Genomic DNA, 25,986 nt, shown 5'->3' on the forward strand with positions numbered 1-25,986 from the left:
GAAAATGTTATTATAGTACTTGAGATCAAGGAGTCTTTATCATTATTTTAAATGCCTGGAGAATAGAGGTCCATTAAAGAAATAGGTTATTAACATGTTCCTTAAATTAATGCAACTTTCTCTCAACATCGTTCCTCCTGCCATTTGAAAAGCATTACCCACCTACCATGTGACATACATCGGTTGGTCCTTGGGACCCTGGGAACAGAGTTTTTCAGCTCCAGAGGGCTTCATCTTTGGAGAAATTATGACTGGCAAAATATCTTTTCTGGTATTATTTTTGCAAATTTACAAGTTAAGAACCTGAAAAGTATTGCAGAAGAGTAGTCTGTTAATAAGCAAAGAGCTTGCTTTCCACCTCTGTGGTGACCTATTGTGAGCCGGCCCCTGGGACCCATCAGGCCCCAGAACTGAAACTTGCAAAGATGATGGGGAGAATTCAAAGCAACTGGTGGCAGCAGCTTGGCTGGAGAGCCATCATGCACTAATAATCATAATTTGCTCTCTAATTATGTATTTACACAGTGGTCGGCTAAATATCCAGCTGTTGCTCCGTCTTTAGCTCACGGTTCTCCTTTCTAATTTGTTTTGCTTTGTTCGGGGTAAAGCTGGAATTCGGGATGGGGCCTAGAGAGATTCCTCTGGTTTATGAAGGTATCAGTCCCTAAGTGAGACTTCCTCATCTCTATGAAAGTAAGAGGAAAGAAAAATAATAGCCAGTGTCAAAAATTTGATAGCATTCATTTTTTTCTTCTGTTTCTTCCATCCTACTTTTCTAGAGTTTGAGAGTAAAGGTGAGAGGAACACAATACTGTTACTGCCCAAAATGTACTGCCCAGAATGCTCTGTGCCACAGGGAGGAAGGGCAGGTTTGGGAGGAAGTTGATCAGAAGTTCTGGGGAAGCATCTGCTCCTACAAATTGGACCAAAAAACGTATAGAAATGAGAAAATTTCAGCAAGAAGGAAAAAATGAATAATAAGCTCATAATCCTTGAGTTCCCTTTTTTCCTGGCTTTAATTTTTCTCCAGATTTCTGCAAGCATAAAATATTATCTTCACCAATATTGAAAGCCATATTCTATTCCTGAGGGTCCAGATGACCTATTTTTTTTCTCCCTGAGATTGTCATCAAAGCTAGGTGATTGCCATTGTGGTGCTTATCTTAACACATTGACAAAATTCAACCATCATTCTCTAAGCATTTATTAAGCAGCATGTTAGACCTATAGATAAAAGACAAGATGACCAGTCCTTGTCATCTAGGATCTTACAGTTTAGCGTACCACAAAGATTCTTATGCAAATGTCCAAAACCACTCTCCTCATCCTCTCCCACCGCTAATCTGTGAAAATTGCATGGCACACTCACCATTCCCTTTCACAGGAAGACTGATCACTTATGGAGGCAAAGAGAAAAAGGAAACCAGCATTTGCTGAACCCGCTGGTGCCCAACAGGCACATACTAGGTGCTTTTGTACCTACGATCTTATCTAACCCTCCCCAAACCCTACAAAATTGATGTTGTTAACTCTGTTTTACAAATAAGCAAACTAAAGCTCCACAGGCCATAGGGCCGATGAGGGCAGAGCTAGCATTCAATTCGAAGTCTAAACCACGGTCCAAAACCGATGTGTGTCATTCCACCACACATCCCTACAGGTAGCTAGAAACACCTATTCACCCCACAGGCGTGCTGGCAAGATGATAGAAATAGGAGAGATGTAGGTGGGGTTACATGGGTTTCAAACCCAAACAACTTTGGGGCCCTGGCAGGTGATGAGTTAGGTGAAACGAAGTGGAATACCATAGGGAACTCTGGGGCTTATGGCTGATTGCAGAGACTAGTCAATCTAAAGCAATAAATTCTAAGATTTTTTAAAAGCTGTGTAGAAACTTATATATATCTGGTGCAAAATTTGATACACAGTAAAAATGTGCAACATCTGCTTTAACTATTAAATTTAACTGGGAACAGCACTTGTTTGTTTTTATTGTGATAAAATATACAAAAGATAAAATTTAGCATCTTAACCACTTTTTTTTAAAGATTGGCACCTGAGCTAACAACTGTTGCCAATCTTCTTTTATTTTTTTTCCTGCTTTTTCTCCCCAAATCCCCCCAGTATACAGTTGTATATTTTAGTTGTGGGTCCTTCTAGTTGTGGCATGTGGGACGCCACCTCAGTGTGGCCTGATGAGCGCTGCCATGTCTGCGCCCAGGATCCGAACCAGCAAAACTCTGGGCCGCTGAAGCAGAGCCTGCGAACTTAACCGCTCAGCCACAGGGTGGACCCCTTAACCACTTTTAAGCGTATGGTTCAGTGGTGTTACGTACATGCACGCTGTTGCGCAACCATCACCGCCATCCGTCCGCAGAACTATTTCGTCATCCCAAACTAAAACTCTGTACACACTAAACAATAACTCCACATTCCCCCTCCTCCAAGCCCTGGAAGCCACCTTTCTGCTTTCTTTGAATTTGACTAATATAAGTGGAATCATACAGTCCTCATCCTTTTGTGACTGGCTTATTACTCTTAGCATATGTCTTCAAGGTTCATATATGTTGTAGCATATGTCAGAATTTCCTTCCTTTTTAAGACTGAATAATATTCCATTGTATGTTTATACATTTATTATCCGTTCAACCATTCAACCATCAATGGACATTTGGGTTGTTTCCACCTTTTGACTATTGTGAATACAACTGTTAAGAACGTTGCTATACAAATGACTGTTCAAGACCCAGCTTTCAATACTTTTGGGTATATTACCCAGAAGTGGAATTGCTGGATCATATGATAATTCTATGTTTAATTTTTTGAAGAATTGCCATACTGTCTTCCGCAGTGGCTGCACCATTTAACATTCCCACCAATGGTGCACAGGTGTTCTTATTTCTCTACATTCTTGCCAACACTTGTTATTTTCTGTGGGTTTTTTTGGTAATAGCCAACCAAATGGAGTGAAGAGGTGTCTCAATGTGGGTTTGATTTGCATTTCTCTAATCATTAGTGATGTCGAACATCTCTTCATGTGCTTATTAGCTGTTTGTACATCTCCTTTGGAGAAATGTCTTTTCAAGTCCTTTACCCATTTTTTAATTGGGTTATTTGTTTTTTGTTGTTGAGTGGTAGTCATTCTCTATATATTCTGAGTATCAATTCCTTAACAGATACGCGATTTGCAAATGTTTTTCCCCCTTCTGTGGGCTGCCTTTTCACTCTTTTGATAGTATCCTTTGATGCACAAGTTTTAAATTTTCACCAAGTCTAATTTATCTATATTTTTTCTTTATTTGTCCATGCTTTGGTGTCATACCCAAGAAATCATTGCCAAATCCACTGTCATAAAGCTTTTCCCCTATGATTTCTTCTAAGAGTTTTACAGCTTTTTAGCTCTAACATTTAGGTTTTCAATTTTTTAGCTAATTTTTGTTTATGGTGTAAAGTAAGGATCCAACTTCATTCTTTTGCAAGTGGATATACAATTTTTCTGGCACTATTTCTTGAAAAGACTGTCTTTTCCTCATTGAATGGTCTTGGTACTCATCAAAAATCATTGTATATTTGAGGGTTTAATTCTGGGCTCTTTTTTCTATTCCATTGGTCTATATATCTATCTATATGCCAGTGTTACATTATTTTGATTACTGTAGCTTTGTAATAAGTTTTGAAAGCAGGAAGTGTAATTATTATTTTTCAAGATTGTTTTGACTTTTCAGGGTCCCTTGAGATTCTACATGGATTTTAGGATGGATATTTCTATTTCTGCAAAAAACATCATTGGGATTTTAACGAGTATTGCATTGAATCTATAGATCACTTGGGGTGATATGTACGTCTTAATAATATTAAGTCTTCCAATCTGTGAACATAGATGTCTTTCCATTTATTTGTGTCTCTAATTTCTGTCAGCAGCATTTTATAGTCCTCAGTGCACAACACTTCTACCTCCTTGGTTAATTTATTCCTAAGTATTTTATTCACCTTCAAGCTATTATAAATGGAATTGTTTTCTTAATTTCCTTTTCAGATGGTTCATTGTTAGTGTATAGAAAGGCAACTGATTTTTGCCTGTTGATTTTGTATCCTTCAGTTTTGTTCAATTCATTTATTAGTTCTAACAGATTTTTGTGGAATCTTTAGGTTTTCTACATATAATATTATGTCGACTGTGAACAGGGGTAGTTTTACTTCTTCCTTACCAGTTTGGTTGCCTTTTGTTTCTTTTTCTTCCTAATCACTCTGGCTGGAACTTCCAAGTCTGTGTTGAACAGAAGTGGGAGAAGCAGGCATCCTTATCTTATTCCTGATCTTAGAGGAAAAGTTTTCAGTCTTTCACCTTTGAATATGATGTTACCTATGAGCTTTTCATATGTGGCCTTTATTATGTTGAGGTAGCTTCTCCATATTCCTAGTTTGTTGAGTGTTTTTATTGTGAAAACGTGTTGAATTTCATCTAAAGCTTTTCTGAGTTAATTGAAGTGGTCATGTTTTCTTTCCCTTCATTCTGTTAATGTAGTATATTACATTGATTGATTTTCATAATCTATCATAATTTTCACTGGTTCATTTTCATATTAGACCATTCTTGCATTCCAGGAATAAATGACACTTGGTCATGGTGTAGAATCCTTTTTTTTTTCTTCTTCTCCCCAATCCCCCCGGTACATAGTTGTATATTCTACTTGTAGGTCCTTCTATCTCTGCTGTGTGGGACACCAGCTCAGCATGGCTTGATGAGTGGTGCTAGGTCCACATCAAGGATCCAAACCAGCGAAACCCTGTGCTGCCAAAGAGGAGCTGGTGAACTTAACCACTTGGCCACAGGGCCGCTCCCTCATCCTTTTAATATACTGCTGAATTTAGTTTGATAGCATTTTCTTGAGGATTTTTGCATCAATATTCACCAAGGGTATTAGTCTGTAGCTTTCTTTTCTTGACGTGTCTTTGTCTGGCTTTGGTATTAGGGTAATGCTACTCTCATAAAATGAGTTAAGAGTCTTCCCTCCTCTTCAATTTTTTGGAAGCCTTTGAGAAGAATTGGTATTTATTTTCCTTTAAATATTTTGTAGGATTCACCAATGAAACCATCTGGTCCAAGGCTTTTCTTTATTGGAAGGTTTTTGATTACTGATTCAGTCTTCTTACTAGTTTTATAGATCTCTTCAGATTTTTTGTTTCCACATGATTCAGTCTTGGTAGGTTTTGTGTTTCTAGGAATTTGTTTATTTTATCTCCTTTATGCAATGTGTTGGCATACAATTGTTCACAGTAGTTTCTTATAATTCTTTTTATTTCTGTAAAATCAGTAATAATGTCACCACTTTCATTTCTAATATGAATACTTTGAGTTCTCTCTTTTTTTCTCAGTCAATCTAGCTAAAGGTTTGTCAATTTTGTGGATCTTTTCAAAGGACCAACTTTTGACTTCATTGATTTTCTCTATTGTTTTTCTATTCTCTATTTTATTTCTCTCTTCTCTAATCTTTATTATTTCCCTTTGCTAGCTTTGGAGCTAGTTTGTTCTTCTTTTTCTAGTTCCTTAAGGTATAAAGTTAGATTGTTGATTTGAGATCTTTCTTCTTTTCTAATGTAAGCATTTACAGCTATAAATTTCCCTCTTTGCACTACTTCACTGTGTTCCATAATTTTTGATATATGTTTTCATTTTCATTTGTCTCAAGATATTTTCTAATTTCCCTTGTGATTTCTTCTTTGACGCACTGGTTGTTCAAGACTGTATTGTTTATTTCCACATCCTTATGTTTTTCTTCTACTATTGGTTTCTATTTTCATTCTGTTGTAAACAGAAAAGATACTTTGTATAATTTTAATCCTTTTAAATTTATTAAGACTTGTTTTGTGGCCTCACATGTAGTCTACACTGCAGAATGTTCCATGAGCACTTGAGAAAAATGTGTATTCTGCTGTTACTAAGTGGAGTATTCTGTTTATGTCAGAATATGTCTACATGTTTATGTCTGCTTATGTCTGTTAGATCCAATTGGTACCTTGATTATTCAAGTTCTGTATTTCCTTATTGGTCTTCTTTCCTGTTGTTCAGCACTTAATTTTTCTTTTAAAAAAATCTTAGGAAAGCTAGAGAAGACACCCAAATACTTGAAGTAATCTGTTCCAAATTGGGTCATGTTCACCATGCATTAAATAATCTTCCTATATCAAAATATATATATTTGAACATTTGAGGCAACTTTTTCCAGGGCTGTCATATTCGGTCTTACACTATCCAATACGGGTGTGTGCAATTGGCTTTTACTTTCAACAGACCAGCAGCCAGCATTTCATAGCCCTGGGGCAATGGAAGGGCAAAATGCAGTTTTCCCCCAATGCACAGCCTGTATCCTTATAGAGGTTTTAGAGTGCCTCCATTCCCATGAATACATGCAACTCTAACAGTGATTTTTACCAGCCCACAGGGCATCCCAAGAGGGCTTAGGAAAGGGGATAAAGCAGAGAAAGGACTCTTGAGTCAGTTTGAGGGTATCTACCACCTGATGAGCAAATAGACAGGCCTGAAGGACTCACAGTAGAAATCACACACCAGCCCCAAGTGCCTCTACTCAAGACCTCAGTCAGGTGGAACAGCTGCATGTAAGGCATACACCACAGGCCTGTCCTGCAATGCCCTGTTCAATCACTACCTAGCAGCAGCAGCAGTGTCTTCATGTCTGCCTACTTTCTCTCAGTGTCTGATCAAGAACCTTGTTGAGAGCCAGTCCTGATGGCCTAGTGATTAAAACTCAGTGCTCTCACTTCTTCGGTGGCCCAGGTTCGTTTCCCAGTCATGGAACCACCCACCTGTCTGTTGCCATGCTGAAGCAGTGGCTCACATAGAAGAACTAGAAGGATTTACAGCTAGAATGTACAACCATGCACTGGGGCTTTGGGGAGGGGAAAAAAAAAAGAGGAAGATTGGCTACAGATGTTAAGTCAGGGCGAATCTTTCCCTGCAAAGAAAAAAGAAACCTTGTTGAAGTCCTAGAAAGGTCAACTTCCTATCTTCCACCTTGCCGAAAAAACTGATTTTCTTTCAAATCTCATCTTTTCTGCAATGTAAGACCATTTTATGTGCACACCAGTCCATTCTCTGTCCATGATTGACATCTCCTCTCCCTACTAACATCTGACAAAAGATGGTTTCATGCCCTGTGTGACTCAGATTTTTAGATCCATTCTGCTCTCATTATGTCTAATCCTTGAGAGGAAAAGTCCATGCAAAACAGACCTACTGCATATTTGAGTTGTCTTAGACTTCTGACAAAGTTTATAATGGAAACAATAGTCTGTGCACCCAGCGCTTTTCCATGAAAAGTGCAGTGACTATGCTGATTGGCTGCTTTCAGGATATTCTACCAGGGCAAGTACTACTTGCTTTGTCCAACAGTGAGAAGTATTTTGCCCATTGTTTTTTTAACTTTGGCATCTTAGAAGCTCAAACGTAAATTTGAGTGCTCAATTTGAATAATATTAGCCTAGGATTGTGGTGTCGCTCTTTTTTTTCTTATTCTCTGTTAATCATTTACTTAGATGTGTTTATTTTGTAATTATCTACTTCAAGTCTTTTTTACAAGTTCATCATTCAGAATAAAGTGAATGGTGACTCTTTGCTTCAGAACAATCATGTAATTGTCATGGATATTAGACTGCTTGTATATCAGTATCTTCAAATTGTACTGGTCCTTGTACTGTACTAATCGAAAAATTCTTAGACACATGTCATCCTCGAGTTTCTGTGGAGAACTCAGACTTAAGTTTTCCCTAATACAAACAAAATTGCCCTATATGTATTTTAGAAAGCTTAAAATAATTTATTCTGGTCAATTTAGAAGATTTGGAAAGAGCCTGGAATCTGGAGTTGGTCATTTCCATTTAAAGGTCTCTGTCTTGGGAAATTACTGTTCTTTTACTGCTTGCTAGCATACAAAATGCTAATTGAAAAACCTGTACACCTGGTGATGGCATGGATTTAATTTACTTCTGTCGTTTCAGGAATGTGTCTTGGTGAGGGAAGGAATGCGCAGTGGAACCCTGATGATTTGTGTTTTATACAGTCTGTCACTGAGGGTTAGCTCAGCCCCAGGACACTAATAAACAGTCCCAGGCCCAGGTCATTTGTATCTCTTTATTATAGGCAAGAACATCGTCCAAGCGATACCTCAATTTAGAACATCTCCAAATTCAGTTCAGTTCAATTCAGTGCAATTTATCAAGTAATTATCGAGTGTGCCAGGCATTTTCTAAGTCTCTGAGAGCATAGCAATGAATAGAACTCAGTCCCTACCTTCATGGATTCCACAAAAAGAGAAAGGCTGATAAATAGCTCAAAAACTAAAATCAAGGTAAACATGAGGTGGTAAGGGAGCACAGAAGGGGAGCTTCTGGCCACCAGTGGGGATAGGGCAGGACAGGTTTTCCAAAGGAGATGATGGCTCAAGGAGACATCACAGAGCAGTCATCGGGGGCTAGGTGACGGAGGTCTGGGTCCAGATATGAGTCAAAAAACCCAAAAGGTTCAAGAGGGTTGGAGGACTAGGATCTCCCTGAGCATTTCCAGCGTTAGCCCAGTGGTACCCCAGGGTGGGCTAGGAAGACTCCCAGTAAACGTTTGTGGAACTGAACGAGTGAGTGTGAAGGAATCTGAAATGAAGCACAGAAGTGTGAAAAGTGATTGTGAAGGGGTAATTACTACTTTTTTATCTGGATCTCTAAAGGTGTTCCAAATTCAGGTGCAGACTGGTTTGACCTGGGGATTAGTGACTTTACCTGCTTTTGAGGTGATTCCTAATATAAAGCAACCCTCCATTTCTTTCCATGAAAGGAGGATATATAAAATAGTTTTGAGCCTACTTAAATATATAGACTTTTGGGTATGAAGATGAAATAGCTGAGTGTCTATTCATACTATTTAGCTCATTAATTTAGTCACACGTACATACCAAATAACACATAGATTGAGAAATGTTACCATTTTTCAGTCATCTAGGACAGTTTCGGGGCACTGCCTCTCCCCTCTTCCTGAGTTGTTTAGGACATAGCGGATTCTGAACAGGCCTATGAGGCGCTCACTAGAGACCCCGTCACCTTTGCTGTTTGTGATCTTGTAACCTCTTACTATGTTGCTTTAAAAAGATGATTCGTGAGAGCCGTGGGGAGGAAAAGTCTCTTTTCCTTCTGCCTCTCTAAGTTCTCATACAAATTTATTTAACATAAGTTTTGCATGATACGGGAGCCTTCACAAGGAAATGAAGACCGAAGACCAGAGGAAGCAGATAAACCTGGATGTTTTTATGCCAGGTTTGATGAAGAGTGAAAAGTCATGGGAAAATATGATAGGACAAAATGGGGATGAGCTGAGTGTATGTAGTACCTGGGGAAACAGCAAGGCCTGCTGGTTCCGGGTCCTCTCAGCCGCCCTCCTGTGTGGAGAGAAAGGTGCTCCTTCCCCCCAGGTTAGGAGGAGCACTCACATCAGGGCCTTTTGACCTGCACCAGGGGAAGGTCAGAAAATCACTTCCATTCCTGCTGTTTCTCAAATTTCATAATGCCAAGTGGTCATATTTTGAGATAGTGGATCCTGAACCCTGTCAGAGTTAAAACTTAGTTGTGAACTCATACCTCCAGGAATAATTCCTAAATTGAGTTAATTTCTTTACCTCCTTTTTCTTTTCTTTTTATTCTGTTTTTCCCTCCCTTCCTTCCTTTCTTTCTTTTTACTGATTTCCGTTAGTAACTTCTAATCATCCCACACGGGCACTGGCCAGTTCCCATACAGTGTAGATGCTGCAAGAAGACAGTGCAAAGGCTAGGGCCCCACGAGGCAGGGGGGAGTGACCGGCTGGCCCTTAGGATCAGGAGCCTGTGAGCTGGGGCCTCTGAAGCCCAGGAGTCTGCCAAGTGGGCTGGAAGAAGGGGACGCAGAAGCCCAGGCAAGAGAGAGGAAGCGGCTTGCAGGGCCGGCGAGGCAGGAAGGGCGAGAGAAGCGGAGGGGTTTGGAAAAGGCCAGCTCTGGAAGGGCTTGGTACTCGTTTATCCCGTGGGACAGTGGAAGCCCTTGAAGGGTTTTCAGCCGGGGAGAGATTTGATCAGATGTCCACTGTAGACAGTTCACTTTAACCACAAAGTGAAAAAGCGATTGGGGCGGGGAGACGGAGACCAGAAGGTCGGGTGGGAGGCTGTGCCTGAGCGGGTCCTAACCTAGCGGAGGCGCAGGGGCAACGCAGAGGAATCAACTTCCCAAAGCCTGCAGTGCCGGATGCAAGCCCTCCTCCCGCCTTCTGATTCCAAATTCCGGTTGATGGCAGCTCCGAACCTGCTGCTGCTCCCTGAAAAGAGCAGCCAGTTACTCTCCTCTCCAAGGCAATCTTCATCATACTATTAGATGCTCTCATAGGCTTTCCTCTCTGGGAAACGCTCATCTTTCCAGTCTCAAAAGCACCCAGCGAGCGTGTCACAGACAGCCGTGCGTAAGAAGTGTGCCAAATGACCTTCCCAAAGAGGAGAGAGAGACAACGCAGGTCCCAGCACACAGCCGAGAGAGTGGGGGAGGGGCCTGGGAGGCGGAACCCTGGCCTTGTGCCATTTGTGGACCCTTGGGGTCCTCGCAGGCTGGCTTTCTCTGAGCCAGTCCAACCGTAAGAACAGATAATGCTACACATCCGTGTCCTCAGGGTATTGAGTCATTTTTTTGTAAATCACCTAGAAAGGCATTGCCAGGCTTGAAAGCACAATTTATTGCTGCCTTATTAAATGGTCCCAGCAGCCAGCCACGCTCTTTCTATTGACGGAGCAAAAATGAGGCAACCAGAGGGCAAGACACGGGAAAACTGGGCAGAAGCTGGGGGTTCCAGCCCCGAGCTCCACCCCGTAAAAGAGGGCCTCTTCCTGCTCTCCTTGAACCCTGAAGGCCAGGGAAACAATTAAACATTGGAGATCCTTGGAGAAAACTACATTCTGTAAAAAGCAAGGCATTTTTAAAGGGCATCCATTTCTACCCCAAACTTTTTCAGGTCTGAAACCAGGAAAAATAAACAATGAAAAGCAGATAAATGTCTGTTGCCCTTCCCAAGGATCTCAACACGGTTTGCGGGCAGCCATTCCCTCTCCCTCGCTGTCTTTCTCCAACCAGCCCCCTTGCCCCCGCATCTTTCTAGGACTCCACCGCCTCCTCTCCAGCTTCAGGAGGGACCCCCTCGACCAGGAGGCCCTGGGGTTAGCGGGTGCCTGTGCTGTAGGCCGGCCCCCCTCCTTAAGAAGCTCTCCTTTCCTCTATTCATTTCAGGAAAATCCTGTGGACCAACACTGTCCCTATCACCTGGGCTTTCCCAAGGCTGGGCCACCAAAACTTGTTCCTGCCTCGTACTTTTCTGCAAACCCTGAAACCATTTCTCCTTCATCCCCTCCTTCCTTCCAACTGAGCGGCCTTTATTTTATCTGCCTTTAATCCAAACAAAATGAAGTAGATACTCTACCTACATAAATAGTGCCAGCTGTTTTTTCCTCCTACTTTAAAGTGATATTTAGGAATAGTATCCTGTCCAAAGAATTTATTTCATATCTGCAAAGAGAAAAAAACATTTCTTTACCCTATAGATTGTACTTCTTGTTCTGTTCTTTCTCTTTCCTGTTACTCTGTCAAAGCCAACCACCTCCAGAAAAACTTCGTTTGAATCCAGGCATAAAAGAGCCAGGGGCAGGGGGACAATGAGGGGGCAAATTAAGAGGAAAGCTAGGATTTGGAATGGCTAATTATACATAAAGTGTTCTGCTCACAAAATACTTTGAAGAACACTATTTTGTTGATTCTTGCTCAAACCGGGAAGAATAGGTAAAATCAAGTGACTCACCCAGAGTCACACAGTTGGTAGGTATGAAGTTCCCATCCTTACCACTGTCTCCCCCAGAAGTGCCACACAGCCTCCACCTCTGCCTGGAGTGTTTCCCCCACTCTCGTTCACCCTGCCACCTCAGGGTTCGCACACACCTTGCCATGAGGCTACTGTAGGTGTCATTGCCTCTAGGATGAGGCCCAAGTCCACGTCCTCGTGTCTGGGACATCGTGTCCATGGTCCTCTGAGCAGCTTTCCACTCCTCCTCAAACTCCCCTGCTTGGACCTGGGCCACACCTACAAGCTTTGGCCTGTGCCCGTCTCTTCCTGGGCTGCCTGCTCCCTCCTGGACAGAGGCTCCCGCAAAGGTCACTGCTCCCTTCTCTGCACCCCGCTCATCAGGCTGGAGATGTGCGCTGCAAATAAGCATCTGTCTCCCACACTGACTTTCAGTTCCTCTAGGGAACCGCGTTTGTGTCTTCAGCACCTGGCGCTTAAAAGGTGTTCGGTAAATGTTTGTAAGGGGGAAGAATCAAGGGCAGGATGGAAGAAAGGAGGGGAGGACCTGGTTTGGGCCTTCGGGTTGCAAACCCCTTGTCATTGGAAGATAGCACCAAACACACGTCTCCACGAATGGGCTCGGCCTGTGTGTTGTCTCCATGATCTCTCCTTTGGAAACTCTCCCATCATGGGCATTCTTTCTTTCTCCCAGGTAGGCAGAGTTGCGTACAACTCTCCTACCAGGAAAGAGCTGTAGCTCTCAATGTCCATAAACACAGGCATTTATGCCACCTAATGTTGTCATGAACATCACGTGCCAATGTCGTCCTACAGATCCTGGGCTCGGCCTCCACTCCATGCCCCTCACCGCTATAACTGCCACCTGCCGCCTGAGCGTGCCTCACGCTTGTTAGTTTTATTTACCCTGGGTTAGTGTCATCATTTTCCATCTTCTGGGCCCCCTTCCAAGTCCTCCTGGCATGAATTACTCTGAATGTGGGTGACTAGACATTAGAATTAATGCTTGATTATAAACCCCAGGGACCCAGACTGTGTCACTCTCCCATGGATGCCGTGAGTTACAGATTCTCCTAAATAAGCAGGTAAATGTCAGTACTGGTGATGCTAGCTGGTGAATTGTGCCATGTGGGACACCAAATTCTCACACATGGCAGACTGCAAAGGTACCTTGGGAACATAAGGAAAGAGAAACAAAGATTCTGTCTCAGATGCCTCTGCTGCTGCGGTTGAGGGTCAAGCCAGGTGCAGGAGCTGGCCTTCCACAGGCAGGGGCAGAATCAAGCTTACAGGAGACCAGCCTGAACCAGTGGGTGGGCCTGCCCTTCCACTTTGAGATGCCTACCCACTTTCCTTGAAATGATCAAGAAGGTTTAGAAGCGTGGCATTTGTGCTCCTTATTAGGTAACGTTAGGTGCAAAGAGTCCTCCTTGAGGAGGTTTCTTCATGCCCAGACCTCATCCTGTGTGTAGGGCACGCTGACTCCAAGAGGTTTCCTGTGGTTCTGTTTGTTGTTTGGTTGGTTGGTCACAGGGCCACTGGGCTTTCATGCACCCAGCCATCATACTACAACCACCTAGAAAGGCGTGCCCAAAGTTACCAGGTGTGACGTTTGGCCCAGAACGCTTCAATGAGTTTAGGGAAAAGTGTAAGAACTTTAAAATCAGAGAAATGTGAGTGTAAATTCTAATTCTGCTACCTGTTAAAAATGTGTCCACGGGGGCCTGGCCCCGTGGCCGAGTGGTTAAGTTCGTGCGCTCCGCTGCAGGCGGCCCAGTGTTTCGTTGGTTCGAATCCTGGGCGCGGACATGGCACTGCTCATCAGACCACGCTGAGGCAGCATCCCACATGCCACAACTAGAGGGACCCACAACGAAGAATATACAACTATGTACCAGTGGGCTTTGGGGAGAAAAAGGAAAAATAAAATCTTTAAAAAAAAAAAAAAATGTGTCCACGGGTTGGCTGAGGGGTCAGGAAATTCAGGCCTGTGGGCCAAATTCAGCCCATTGCAGACTTTTTAATTCTTTTAAATATTGTCTTTGGTTGCTTTCTCACTACAAGAGCAAAGCCGAGTCCCAGTGACAGAGACCCATATGGCCCCCAAAGCCCCAAATCTTCACCATCTGGCCCTTTACAGAAGTTTGTAGCCCCCTGGGTAAGATTATTTCACCTCTCTGAGACTTGGTTTCCTCATCTGTAAAATGGGCAAAACACTTATGTCAAAGAAGTGATGCTGTGAGAAATAAATGAGATAATAAACATGAAAAAATCAGCCACATAGCAATGCTTGATACGTGTTGGGATTTTTTAAATTATCATTTTAATCTTGCTGTTGTCCAGCCATGTCCCTCTCTGACAGGTGAGAGAAGCACACAGCTTCTGTCTGCTGCCTCTGTCCTTGTATCACTCTTTACTTCTTTTCATTTTGCCCCACTACATGCCTACCGTCCAAAGAAAGAAAAAAATATTCTGATGGTAAAAAAAAAAAGTTGTATAGAAAATAAACTTACTCTAAAGAAAACTTTAATTCTGTTGGGCATCTTATACTTATTTTATGTCTAACTAAAAGGTAAACTAACATAACATACATAGTTAAAAGTAAAAGTTAACTAACATAACTTTTAGTTACTAACATTTTATTTTCAATGTAAATTTAACCATGCAATTTGCAATATTATACTAAGAACAATGACTTCTTGCCTTTTCCTATATAGAGAATTTTTTTTCCTAGAGAAAATATTAGATGTTTCAAATTCCCATACAGAAAATGTTTGTCTTCTTGGGAAAATTTAATAAAAAGCTAAAAAGAAAAAAATGTAAAATTTAAAATTGGGATGGAGCCATGCAAGATTATCTGAGATTTTTTTTTTCCGCTCAGAAGGAAATAACTTTCCACATTTGTTAAGAAGAAAGAGAGACACTTTGCTCCTCCCAATAAGTTTCTTCAATTACTTTCATATTAAAACATGTTTTAAATTTCAATTCAGTGTTTCCCTTATCAACTCCTTAGCAGCCTTACAATTTGCCTTGCAAAGAAGTTGAAATCCTCAGAATGGATTACGAAAATAATGCATATCCCTACCAAAACTAAATATATTAAAGCATTTAAATATTTTTAATCAGAACTATTACAAGGTTTAAAACAGAGATAAAATGGTTTCAGTGCAAGAAGTTTTAGACGATCTTAGACCCAGGGAGCTTGTATGACCTCCCTTCCCTTCACCTCACTCACCAAAGGCCAGCGCACAGAGGGCTTTACGTTTTCTCCCACTATTCCATTATTTCAGCTAGGTGAATTCGGTATGAGTCCAGCCGAGTGGATCTACCGCTTTTACATCCGTAACTAAGAGACAAGCTCTAAACTCACTGAAGAAATGGAAAACCATTCTGGTCCTGGATATTCATTTTGAAATCTGCTGCTCTGAGATCATATAATTCAACTCAAATTGGGGAACATTTTTCCTCAGGTGAAAATCCAGGAACAGTAGGAGAGCTACTTTAGTTCAGAAAATGTGAAGAAGAAAAAAGCTTGGTTTTCCTCCTAGGTGTGCTTCTGATTCATTTTATGAAAAGAATCCAAAATGGGACCTTTCGGCCTGGGAACAAATATGGATGCTATGAGCCTGAAGGACCAGGTGTGTGGGAGCCCTATGGGAGTCATACCCGAAGAAGAGGCACTATTTAAAGGACCTCCAGGGTCATCTACAACCCACCAGTTGTTATCCCATGAATTGAGACTGTGGAAGATTCCAGAACTCACTGCACTTGTCTCTGCCTCACATCCCCCATTGTTGGTGGGGATAACCATTCCAGTCTATTGTTGTGGTGGACAGAGTTTGGGATCTATGAATTCTGATGCCTGCCCTCCTTGCTTGGGCAAGTTATTTAACTCTCTTGGGTCTCTGCTTCCCTGAGTGCAACACAGTACTTGCCTCAAACCGTTATCATGAAATTTAAATTGGGCAAAGGATGTGGGTACCGAGCACATCACTGGGCACAAAACAAGGGCCCAACAAATGCTTGTTCCTTCTCCATTTGTCCATGATTATGAGCCTCAAATTCACTAAGGAAACTATAAAAATTTTTGTCTACAAGAAATCAATATATTGTCATCTACAAGTAAGTGTTTTGGTTGTTTGTTTAGTGACTGTACCTTTAGGGAAAGAAATTACTGTGCTTGTGGTGAAAAGACTGTGTATGTTATGCATGGTCATGTGAAAAGCTCACCTCCATAGCTGAGGAGGGTTGTGTTGTAAGTCGTCCACTCCCAAACTATTGGTGAGAAAATACTTTAAATTTCCTCCAAAAATGTTGAAATTGACAGATAGATAGGATGAAGAAATAGGGTGAAGAGAAGGGAAGTCAAGATGTCTACAGTCAAGATGGTGGGCAAACGGAGACAATGCGAAAGCAGCTACTAGATGACAAATGTACTAATTTCAGAAAAGGATGCACAAGAGAGTGACAGATGCTGGGACACAGCAGTCAGCCACAGGATGCAGAGCCAGCCCTCCTGGGCAGACATGTTGATCATGACCGGCACGGATGTACAGCTACAGCGGCTGTGCTGGGGTGCAGCAAAGAGCAAACATCAGGGCTTGTGGGCACTTACAACAAGGGGACTAGATTTGCATTGGGGGAGAGGAAAGACTTCCTTAAGGAAACCGGTGACACTTAGAACACTGAAGGATGAGTAGGGATTAACTGGAGAGTGGTGGCTTTTCAAGGAGAGCAAGCATTTCCTGTCTGAGGAAAGACAGCTCGGTCTTATTTAGCATGTGAGGAATGGAGAGATGGCAGTGAGGCTGGAGCCCAGAGAGGCGGGGACAAGATGAGCCAGGGGAGGCCGAGTGGCCCAGGGAGCTACCAGGTCAGGCTTGCTAAGACGTGCCGATGAAGCATCAGCTCTCAGCGAGTTAGCTTTCCGCACACTCTTCTGACTCTGTCAGGGAAGGGAAAGGAGCTTTCAGGAAAGAGATGCAGGAAGCCTCAGGAAGGAGCTGATGGGAGGCCCCACGAGAGGTGTCCCCCTGCTGGCCAAAAGTCGTTCTCTCCTTGTGATGGATTTCAAAACTCTAAGTAGGCCCTCTAGTCGACCCTGCATGGAGGGTATATTCGTTGTATTATTCTCTCTGCTTTTGAATATGTTTGAAATTTTTCATAATAATAAATTTTTAAGTTAAAAAAAAAGAGCCCTTTCTCCCCAGCTACAGTTTGGTTGTGAACTGGGCCAGCGGCCAAGTGTTTCCCTGAGATGTAACCTTTGGCTGGCCTGCTGCAGGGGAAGGGCTGTGGTTATGCCCTCCCTCAGGAGAAGGAAAGAGACAGGCTCATTCTGTTGGTTGAAGAATCAAAGAATTAGAGTCCTTGGTTCAATTTCCTGAACCTCCTACATCTAGGGCATTAATATAGGTTATCAATCCTATAAAGCGTTCTCTGGGGATTTCCAAGCATTCTTGTTTACACTCCTACCAGAAACAATTTGACAGGAGTACAGACTTTATTTCACAGTGTTTTGGCATTTGCAGCTCAGGCTAAAATTGCAAAGAAGCAGAAGAGGAGAGCAAGGAGGAACTGTGCAAATTTTTTGAATATCTCATTCTCTCTGTGGTTCCGACTCTACAGATAATATCTTCCCCTCTCTCTCCATCTCTCTCCATGCCTTCCTTTCCTTCTTCCTTGCTTTCCTTCTAAGAGCCAATTCTTAACATATCCCAGGCACTGTACAAGGCAGTAAAGGACAGAAAGGTCAATGAGGCAAGTATGTATCATTACCTAAAGGTCCACTCTAGTGAGAAATACAGTAATTAAACCAGCACAAAATGAAACATACTATAAACTGTTCTCTGAAGGAAGAGGATGAGGTATTTGATATGACAACATGTTCATGGAGACAGCGAATTTATATTTGGGGGCCTGAAGTAGCCCCCTACTAGTCTAGAGGTTTCAAAATCAAAAAGGTCTCCTACATTATATTTCCAAGGGTCTTGTATCCTGTACTAAGCCCTTATCCACTCTTTCTGAGAAGACATAGTGGTTACATTGAGATAGAGCTTTTGCACAACCCCTCCCACAGCTCGCATCAACCATACGCTAAGCTGTTGTTTTCTATAATCGTAAATAAAATATAAAGAATTCTCTACATCTCTCATTAAGATTGCATTTAGATCCAAATTAGAAAAAGATCATAGGAAAGCAAGTTACTGAAAATGACAAACAGAGATGAAAAACAGAGGTTAGTGTAGGTGAGTCCTTTTAATGGCAGCTGTGGGAAGCCTTGAAAGCAAATCTGGATTTGGAGCAAAGCGAGAGGATTCAGAGGAGAGGCAGGAGACAGTCACTGCAGCAGACCGTCGACACTTAAAGAAAGCACCTGTCGTCCTTATTTTGAGTTTATTTGAGTTTTAAGAACAGTTGTGGGGTTAGATTTGTGCAACACAAAACATTATTTCATTAATACAACTATTTTTAAAAAATAATTCAATTCCATTTTATGTTCAATGGGAGCAGGAAATAAGGAGAAAGACAGAGTGGGTGGTAAAGAAGAAACAAAACAGGGGAGAAGGGGAGACTGACAGAAAGAAGGACGAGAAGGACGAGAAGGACGTGAAAGAGACACGGAGACACCCACAGGGAAAAGACGCCCACAAGAAGCACGGAGAGAGGAGGGAAGAAATTCAAAACATCGTTGTTCTCTTGGACTACATGATATGGATTTCTGTCAGTTCCCCTTGAAACGCTAATTAGTAGATGAGATAATATTAGTCTCATAACTTATTCTGAAAAAAATCTTTATTCAAAATGGACAAATGTCTTCGTCTTCCTCTGAGACACTAGTCTCTGAGTTACTAAGGAGTGTCTACAACAATTCAATCTAAGAAGTTACAAGTAACCCCCTCCTAGTTTAGAGAGTTTACAAATAAAATTCTTGGATTATAATATTTCCAAGGGTGTATATCCCTTACCAATCCTTATCCAAAGATATGTACATATATAAAATCAGCTCAAAATGATGGAATAAACTGTCATACAAACTTTATGGTGATTAAACTGTTTTAGTCAAAGTCAGATCAATTGTTTGGACATCTGGGCAGTAAGAAAGCAAAAACAATGGGAACAACTGAACTCTCTACCCTCTTATGTTCAGTATTTGAGGGCCTGCAAATTAAACCAACCAAATACAGATTAGCAAGACAATGTAATTATGTATTTAAATATGTAAATTACATATGTAATTACATATGTACCGCATAGGAGTTCATAGAGAGATGTGACTCAAGGAGGTGGTTAGAATTTGGAGTTTATATACCATCTTAATAGGGGTTGGGGAAGGGCACTTCTGGGAGAACAAAGCATTTCTTAGAAGTGAGGGAGTAAGGGCATTTGTGGAAAAACAAATAACTTTTTGGGAAAATAAAGGACTCAGGAAAATAGATGGGAGATATGATAGTTTTGTGACAATGTCTATTTGGTTGTGGTGCCAACTTCTCTTCCAGAAAAGAAGATTAGAGTTGCTCCCAGGGAGAGAATTTATGACAACTGAGTTCTTTTGGGAGGCTCTGCTTTTAGGCAAATAAGCAATTACAGGAACTCAAATGCCTTCAGCTCAAAATTCTAGACCCTTTCTGACACAATGCACCAAAATGGCACACTTTGTGGACACTTGGATTTGGGTGGCTTTGCAAAATGGTATTTCAGTCAAGCTGCACATATAACCGTCTTCTTAGAACTGTGGCAACTGATCTGGAAATTCATGTTCCCTCTCATTCTGAGAAGGGTATTATGCTAACAACAGGGAGCATAAGGGAAGAAGAAAGAAGTCTTCTTTCCAGGAGAAAGCCAATGTTGTCATCTAGGCCAGATTGCTTCCAGGGGTTTGATCGTGTGCACCTCGTCACACATAGACTATAGGCCTGTGGAGTCTCAGGTCAACAGTTAGACACACAGCTCCAGAGCTGGAGACAGCTGGTGGGGGATGGGTGTTTGCTGAGTTGGAGGAGATGGTTCAAGCAGTGGGAGCACGTGGAATCACTCAGCAAGAGGATGAGAAGGGAAGAGAAGCAGGGCAGCATCCAAGCAGGGCCAGTATCTCAAGGATAAGCAAAGAGAAATGGGGAAACAAGAAACAAAAAATAGAAGGAAAAACAGGAAAGAGACAAGTCTGAAATAAAGGAGAAGAGATAAAATCAAGTGAAGGGCATTTCTTGGGATGAAAGGAGGCTCATTACACGTTTATAACCCCCCAGGGAAGGAGCTCTTGCAGAGAAAGAGCTGGGATACACACAGAGAGGAGACGGCTGATGGGGTCTTTTCTCCAGAAAGCAGGAGGGTCAGCTTTGGAGTGAAAGGACAATTTTCATCAGAGACAACTAGGGGGAAGGAGGGAAAATAAATCCTTTAACTTCTCAAAGTGAGAATCTCTTCTCTGTCAAATGTGGTCGTTGCACTAGATAATTTCTGAGCTCTGTTCTATTTTAACATTTTAATATTTTAGGGCAAAAGGCTATTGTCTTGGTCCATTTGGGCTGCTATAACAAAATACCACAGACTGGGTAGCTTATAAACAGCAGAAATTTATTTCTCACAGTTCTGGATGCTGGAAGTCCAGAGATCCAAGATCAAGGCGCCAGTGTGGTCACGCCTCTGATGAGGGTCCTCTTCCTGGTTCACCACCAGCAGCTTCCCGCTGTGTCCTCAGATGGTGGGAGGGAGGGAGGAGCTCTCTGGGGCCTCTTTTATAAGGTGCCAATTCCATTCATAAGGGCACTACGCCCGTAACTTAAGCAACCCCCAAAGTTCCCACCTATTAATGCCATCACTTTTAGGAGGTAAGATTTCAACATATGAATTTGGGGGGAGCGCAAACATTCAGACCATAGCAGCCATGATGTATGCAGTTTACACTCAAATGGTTTAGAGAGAGAAAGGGAGAGAGAGAAAGAGAGAAGGCAATGATCAAATGAGGCCAAAGGCAACCTGGGTGAATAGCATATAGGTGTTCCGTGTACTATTCTTATACTTGCAATTTTTCTGTAGGTTTGAAATTATTTTCAGATAAAAAGTTAAAAGACGCATTCTTAGCTAAAAGAGTACTTAAATTTCTGTGTTCCAGCACCATGCCACCATGCGTCAGAAGTTACAGAGAATTCTACCCTAGTAATAATGCCATGCCTTGCTGAGAAGTGTCTCTTGGCCTTCGAACAACTAAGCTGATATTATTTGTGTAAAAAGCAAACGAACCAAGTGTTTCATGGCTGGTGTGAATTTGTAATAAGGACTAATTCTAAACTAGCCCCATATTTTCTGTGCAGACATATATTGGTCTAATAAAAATTAATTGCCAAACAGAAGAAAAACAATATCATAATAAACGAATACAAGAAATTCTAATTGTTGCTAAAATGGAAAATTTATGAAGGAAGTGGCGGTGTTGGACATAAAATTTCCCTTGGTATAGACTTCTTAAATTGTAAGATACATAGAAAGCAAAGCTGGCAGAAAATCTTCATTTTTCTACTGCCGGAATATTGTCTTAACAAGTTCCTGGAGTGTCAAATGCAGGCGGAATTACTTTTTTAAGACATACAATGGAAGGGGTGAAGATTACAGGGGAATTTGGACTAAGCTAATTTTCCAATTCTTTTAAATGTGACGAAAGATAATTTTATGATGTTGTGTACGTAAAATTTTTTTTTTTTTTACTGTTTTTCACTGCTTTGGAAAACAGCCTTTAATAACATCTTCCTGTGCAAACTGGTACCCTGATCTGATAGCCCTGACCGTTCACTATTCTAATCCAGCCAGCTTGCGCTTCCCTTTGCTGGAGCCCCACCAACAATGCAGCCATCTTCCTGAAGGTGGCGCTGTGCTCAAGCGCAGTCCTAAAGAATGCAGCCTGCGTGGGAAAACAGGAGGGGCGTTCCAGTGGAGGAGCAGCGCTGGGTGCACAGCTTAAACGCACAAGGAGAACACAGTCTGTTCGAGAAGCAATCCGTGCCATCACAAATGGTACAAATAAGGAGCGAGGTCATGAGTGGTTTCCATGGCCCATAAAGTTGTTCAAACTAAAATGGCACCCCCTTTGTTCTTATATCCTAAACTATGTCATGCAAATAGTCATTCTCCCATCTGTCACCTTTTACTTCCCATCCTCTCACTTTCTTCCTCTTTTTTTTTTTACTAATAATTGCTTCATTTTTTTCTTTTTTTAAAGGTTAGCACCTAAGCTAACATCTGTTGCCAATTTTCTTTTCTTTCTTCCTTCTTCTCCCCAAAGCCCCCCAGTACACACTTGTACATTCTAGTTGTAGGTCCTTCTCGCTGTGCTATGTGGGACACCGCCTCAGCGTGGCTTGATGAGCGGTGCCAAGTCCGTGCCCCGGATCCAAACTGGTGAAACCCTGTGCTGCCAAAGCCAGTGCGCAAACTTAACCACTCGGCCGCGGAGCTGGTCCTTCTTTCTTCTTTTTATTAACTTTTCTTCCATCCCTCTCTTTTCACTCCTGAATTTGCTTTATAGTTGATGTAGGTGTTTCCACCACGTAGAAATTACATTAATGTAAGCTCCTTTGTGTACTGATCTCACTGACTTAGAAATCTTGCCATAACTGCCTGAAAGTTACAGTCATGAAACACCTTGTGCTGGACAGAAAAAAACTGAAGGTCCAGTATAAGATGTGGATGTTCTGCTGAGTTGATTGGGATTAGATATGAGAAGTGTCTGTTGGAAAATATTTTATAAGTAATTGTGTTTTTGGAGTTCACCTTACTCAAGAAAAATGTGTAAGAAATGACTGTTGAGTTTGCATGTTTTTTCTATCAATTCGAGTAGCTCTTTCCCACTAGAGTCATTTTTTTTTAATTCATTTTTCAAGGACCACAGACAGCTTTTCTCTATCAAAATATGAAAAATACAGATGCCATCATAAGTTTTTGGCATTCTCCCTTCTGTTATTTCCACAGGGGGAGCAAGACTATAATGTGGCCTGTTGTGATTGGTAGTAGATTCTGGTGAACCATGCTTAGTCTTGGTAAGTCTTGGTATGGCCCGTTAAGTAAGCCAGCTACAATGCAGCTTGACATAATGTTTCAGTGACAAAGTGGAATTCCCTGAAAAAGCTATCTCCTCAAGGAGGCCAGTGAGTTTGGGGTGAGCCCTGTCCACATCTGCACCATCGAGGTCATGTTTCAGCCACAGCAGATGGACCAAGAGTGGAGGAGACCAATAAAAATAATTTTTAAAATTTGGAAACATAATTTTAGGAGGAATGCTAACCAAATGGGGCTCATAAAATGATGAGAAGTGTTTGAGAAGTGATTTCTGTATGATCCTTAATTTATAAAAGAGTTAGAGATGAACGACAGTGAGCAGACATTTCTTCTTCTAAGCGGAAAAAAGCTATAGGAAGAGTATCAGATTGTGTTAGGACAAAGGGCACACCAGCTGTCACAGGAAACATTGCCAAGGAGGTTCTGTGGTCTCCTTTTCTTATTTTTAAGAAAGAATAAACCTTCTTCTGTGAACGACCTACATTTATTCTTGTTTAGAAGTAGAAAGGTAAACCAGCTAGCCCCTCAAGTTTCCTGTGATTACTGACCCCTTCCAATCACAGCGTCTCAACGCTGAAAGAGAGCCCAGAGATCAGCCACTTTATAAATGAGGACCCCAGTTTAAATGATCATCCCAAGTCATGCAGATAGTAATCGGCAAAGTGGAAACAGCAACCCAGTTCTGTCAACCTCCAGGCCACAGTTACATTCCCACTACACAGAGCTACTTCCTTGGTTTATTTACACTAAATACACAGAAAGTTAAACCCCACTCTGTTTCCAGATCCCACACCCCATGATGATTTTGAGGAGCATTCTCATTAGCTTCATTACTTCTCCATATGGTTGGGGTCCCATAGAGGACAGATAGTAGGAGCTCCATCTAAGTGTTTAGTCCAGCTAAAACTTAAAGAAATTAAGAGCTTTGCTGGGATCAAAGCTAGCTATGTCAAGTCCCCAGCTCCACGTGACTTATTTTCAGGAGACAACACTGCATCTCACTTTTGACAGAATGTCTTCCTGTTTGCCTTTGTAGGTTTCACAGCAGCAGCCTCCCTCGTGTCTTTGGCTTGGGCCTTGGCCTCTTACCAGAAGGCCCTCCGGGACTCTCGAGATGACAAGAAGCCCATCAGCTACATGGCCGTTGTCATCCAGTTCTGCTGGCACTTCTTCACCATCGCTGCCAGGGTCATCACCTTCGCCCTCTTTGCCTCAGTTTTCCAGCTGTACTTTGGGATCTTCATCGTCCTTCACTGGTGCATCATGACCTTCTGGATTGTCCACTGTGAGACAGAATTCTGTATCACCAAATGGGAAGAGATTGTCTTCGACATGGTGGTGGGGATCATCTACATCTTCAGCTGGTTCAACGTCAAGGAAGGCAGGACACGCTGCAGGCTCTTCATTTACTATTTTGTCATCCTTCTGGAAAATACAGCCTTGAGTGCCCTCTGGTACCTCTACAAGGCTCCCCAGATTGCAGATGCATTTGCCATCCCAGCGTTGTGCGTGGTGTTCAGCAGCTTTTTAACTGGCGTTGTTTTTATGCTGATGTATTATGCCTTCTTTCACCCCAATGGACCCAGATTTGGGCAGTCACCAAGCTGTGCTTGTGAGGACCCGGTCGCTGCCTTCACTCTGCCTCCAGAAGTGGCCACAAGCACTCTACGGTCCATCTCCAACAACCGCAGTGTTGTCAGCGACCGCGACCAGAAATTTGCAGAGCGAGATGGTTGTGTACCTGTCTTTCAGGTGAGGCCCACTGCCCCATCCACTCCATCATCTCGCCCACCACGGATTGAAGAATCTGTCATTAAAATTGACCTGTTCAGGAATAGGTACCCAGCATGGGAGAGACATGTTTTGGACCGAAGCCTCCGAAAGGCCATTTTAGCCTTTGAATGTTCCCCGTCTCCTCCAAGGCTGCAGTACAAAGATGATGCCCTTATTCAGGAGCGTTTGGAGTATGAAACCACTTTATAAAACAAGAGGATTTGGAGGAGCAACAACCTCCAGATGAAGGGGTGACAGCAGGGCTGTGGCAATAAGGAAACTTCATCCTAGAGTAGGGCAACGAGCTCTAATGTTCTTAGTCTGACCATTGTCATGATTATTGTCTGACCCTCCATCAGTTGACTGCCTGCGGCTGGTCTCCTTTCAAAACAGCAGCCCCGAGAGTCTCCTGCTCCACCTGAAGGGAACATGCCAGCTTACTAGGACTCCTTCTTGCTACCAACCTCCTGCGCGGTCTTTCAGCGCATCCACCAGAGGGTACTATTATTATGGAAAATGTTGCCTCCAATCAATAGGGTGTTTTGATGGAATTAACTGATCTTTGCATAAAAATATATTCAGTCATACACGCACATACACAAATGTACACACACACTCACACACACGACACCAGTCCTCTCTCAAAATAGCTTAGGTGATTTTTCTTGATGCAAAGCTCTGATTCCCACAAGAATATAAATAAAAACAAAGAGAGACTATATCCCTCAAGACTCCAGAAAAAAAAAAATAGTACTACTTAGAAAGGAACTCATAAACCATTTTCTCATTTGGAAACCAGTACCGTGCGTGAAAAGCCCATCCAACGGACGGCAAACTCAGATGTGTTTACACATGTATTAGAATTGATGGAATGGTTGTTTTTGACACATTTCAGGATTTGTTTTTTATTTTAAATTTTCAGTTGAGAACATCCTTTATGACATAAATCCTATGCAGCACGTGTGGCTTTTGACAAGACCAAGGAGCTCGATAACTTAGTGATGTAAATTAAAAGATAATCATGATTGAGTATTCAATTGCAAAAATTTAATAAATGCACAAAGAGGAAGGGGGGATAAAGGCAAAATGAGCATCTGATTTCCCGGCCTGTGCAGCTCACATTGGAACGTAAGGGTGGAGCTGCAGGAGAGGACCCGCCTGTATCTGGATGTTTCAGGTCGCGGAATCCATGGTGCTGTGCCATGACAGCAGGCGCGATTCCAGAACACACCAAGCTACAACTTTCTAGTGCCAAACACCGTCCAACCGCAGGACTGACACGCAAGCGCCG

At 42.2% G+C, this 25,986-nt stretch overlaps 1 protein-coding gene and 1 long non-coding RNA gene across 2 annotated transcripts in view; one reads left to right on the top strand and one right to left on the bottom strand.

Moving 5' to 3' along the window:
• XKR4 (XK related 4) overlaps nt 1–24,905 on the top strand; it is a 399,847-nt gene extending 374,942 nt beyond the window's left edge. Inside the window, exon 3 of the mRNA XM_046642527.1 lies at nt 23,959–24,905. Within this exon, the coding sequence (XP_046498483.1) occupies nt 23,959–24,905 (947 nt within the window). The remainder of the gene's footprint in view (nt 1–23,958) is intronic.
• The window catches only part of LOC124228200 (uncharacterized), an 87,838-nt gene that overhangs the window by 53,915 nt on the left and 7,937 nt on the right, over nt 1–25,986 (bottom strand). The gene's annotated exons all lie outside the window — the stretch shown is intronic.

Source organism: Equus quagga, chromosome 16 (genome assembly GCF_021613505.1).
Source record: "Equus quagga isolate Etosha38 chromosome 16, UCLA_HA_Equagga_1.0, whole genome shotgun sequence".
NCBI lineage: Eukaryota > Metazoa > Chordata > Mammalia > Perissodactyla > Equidae > Equus > Equus quagga.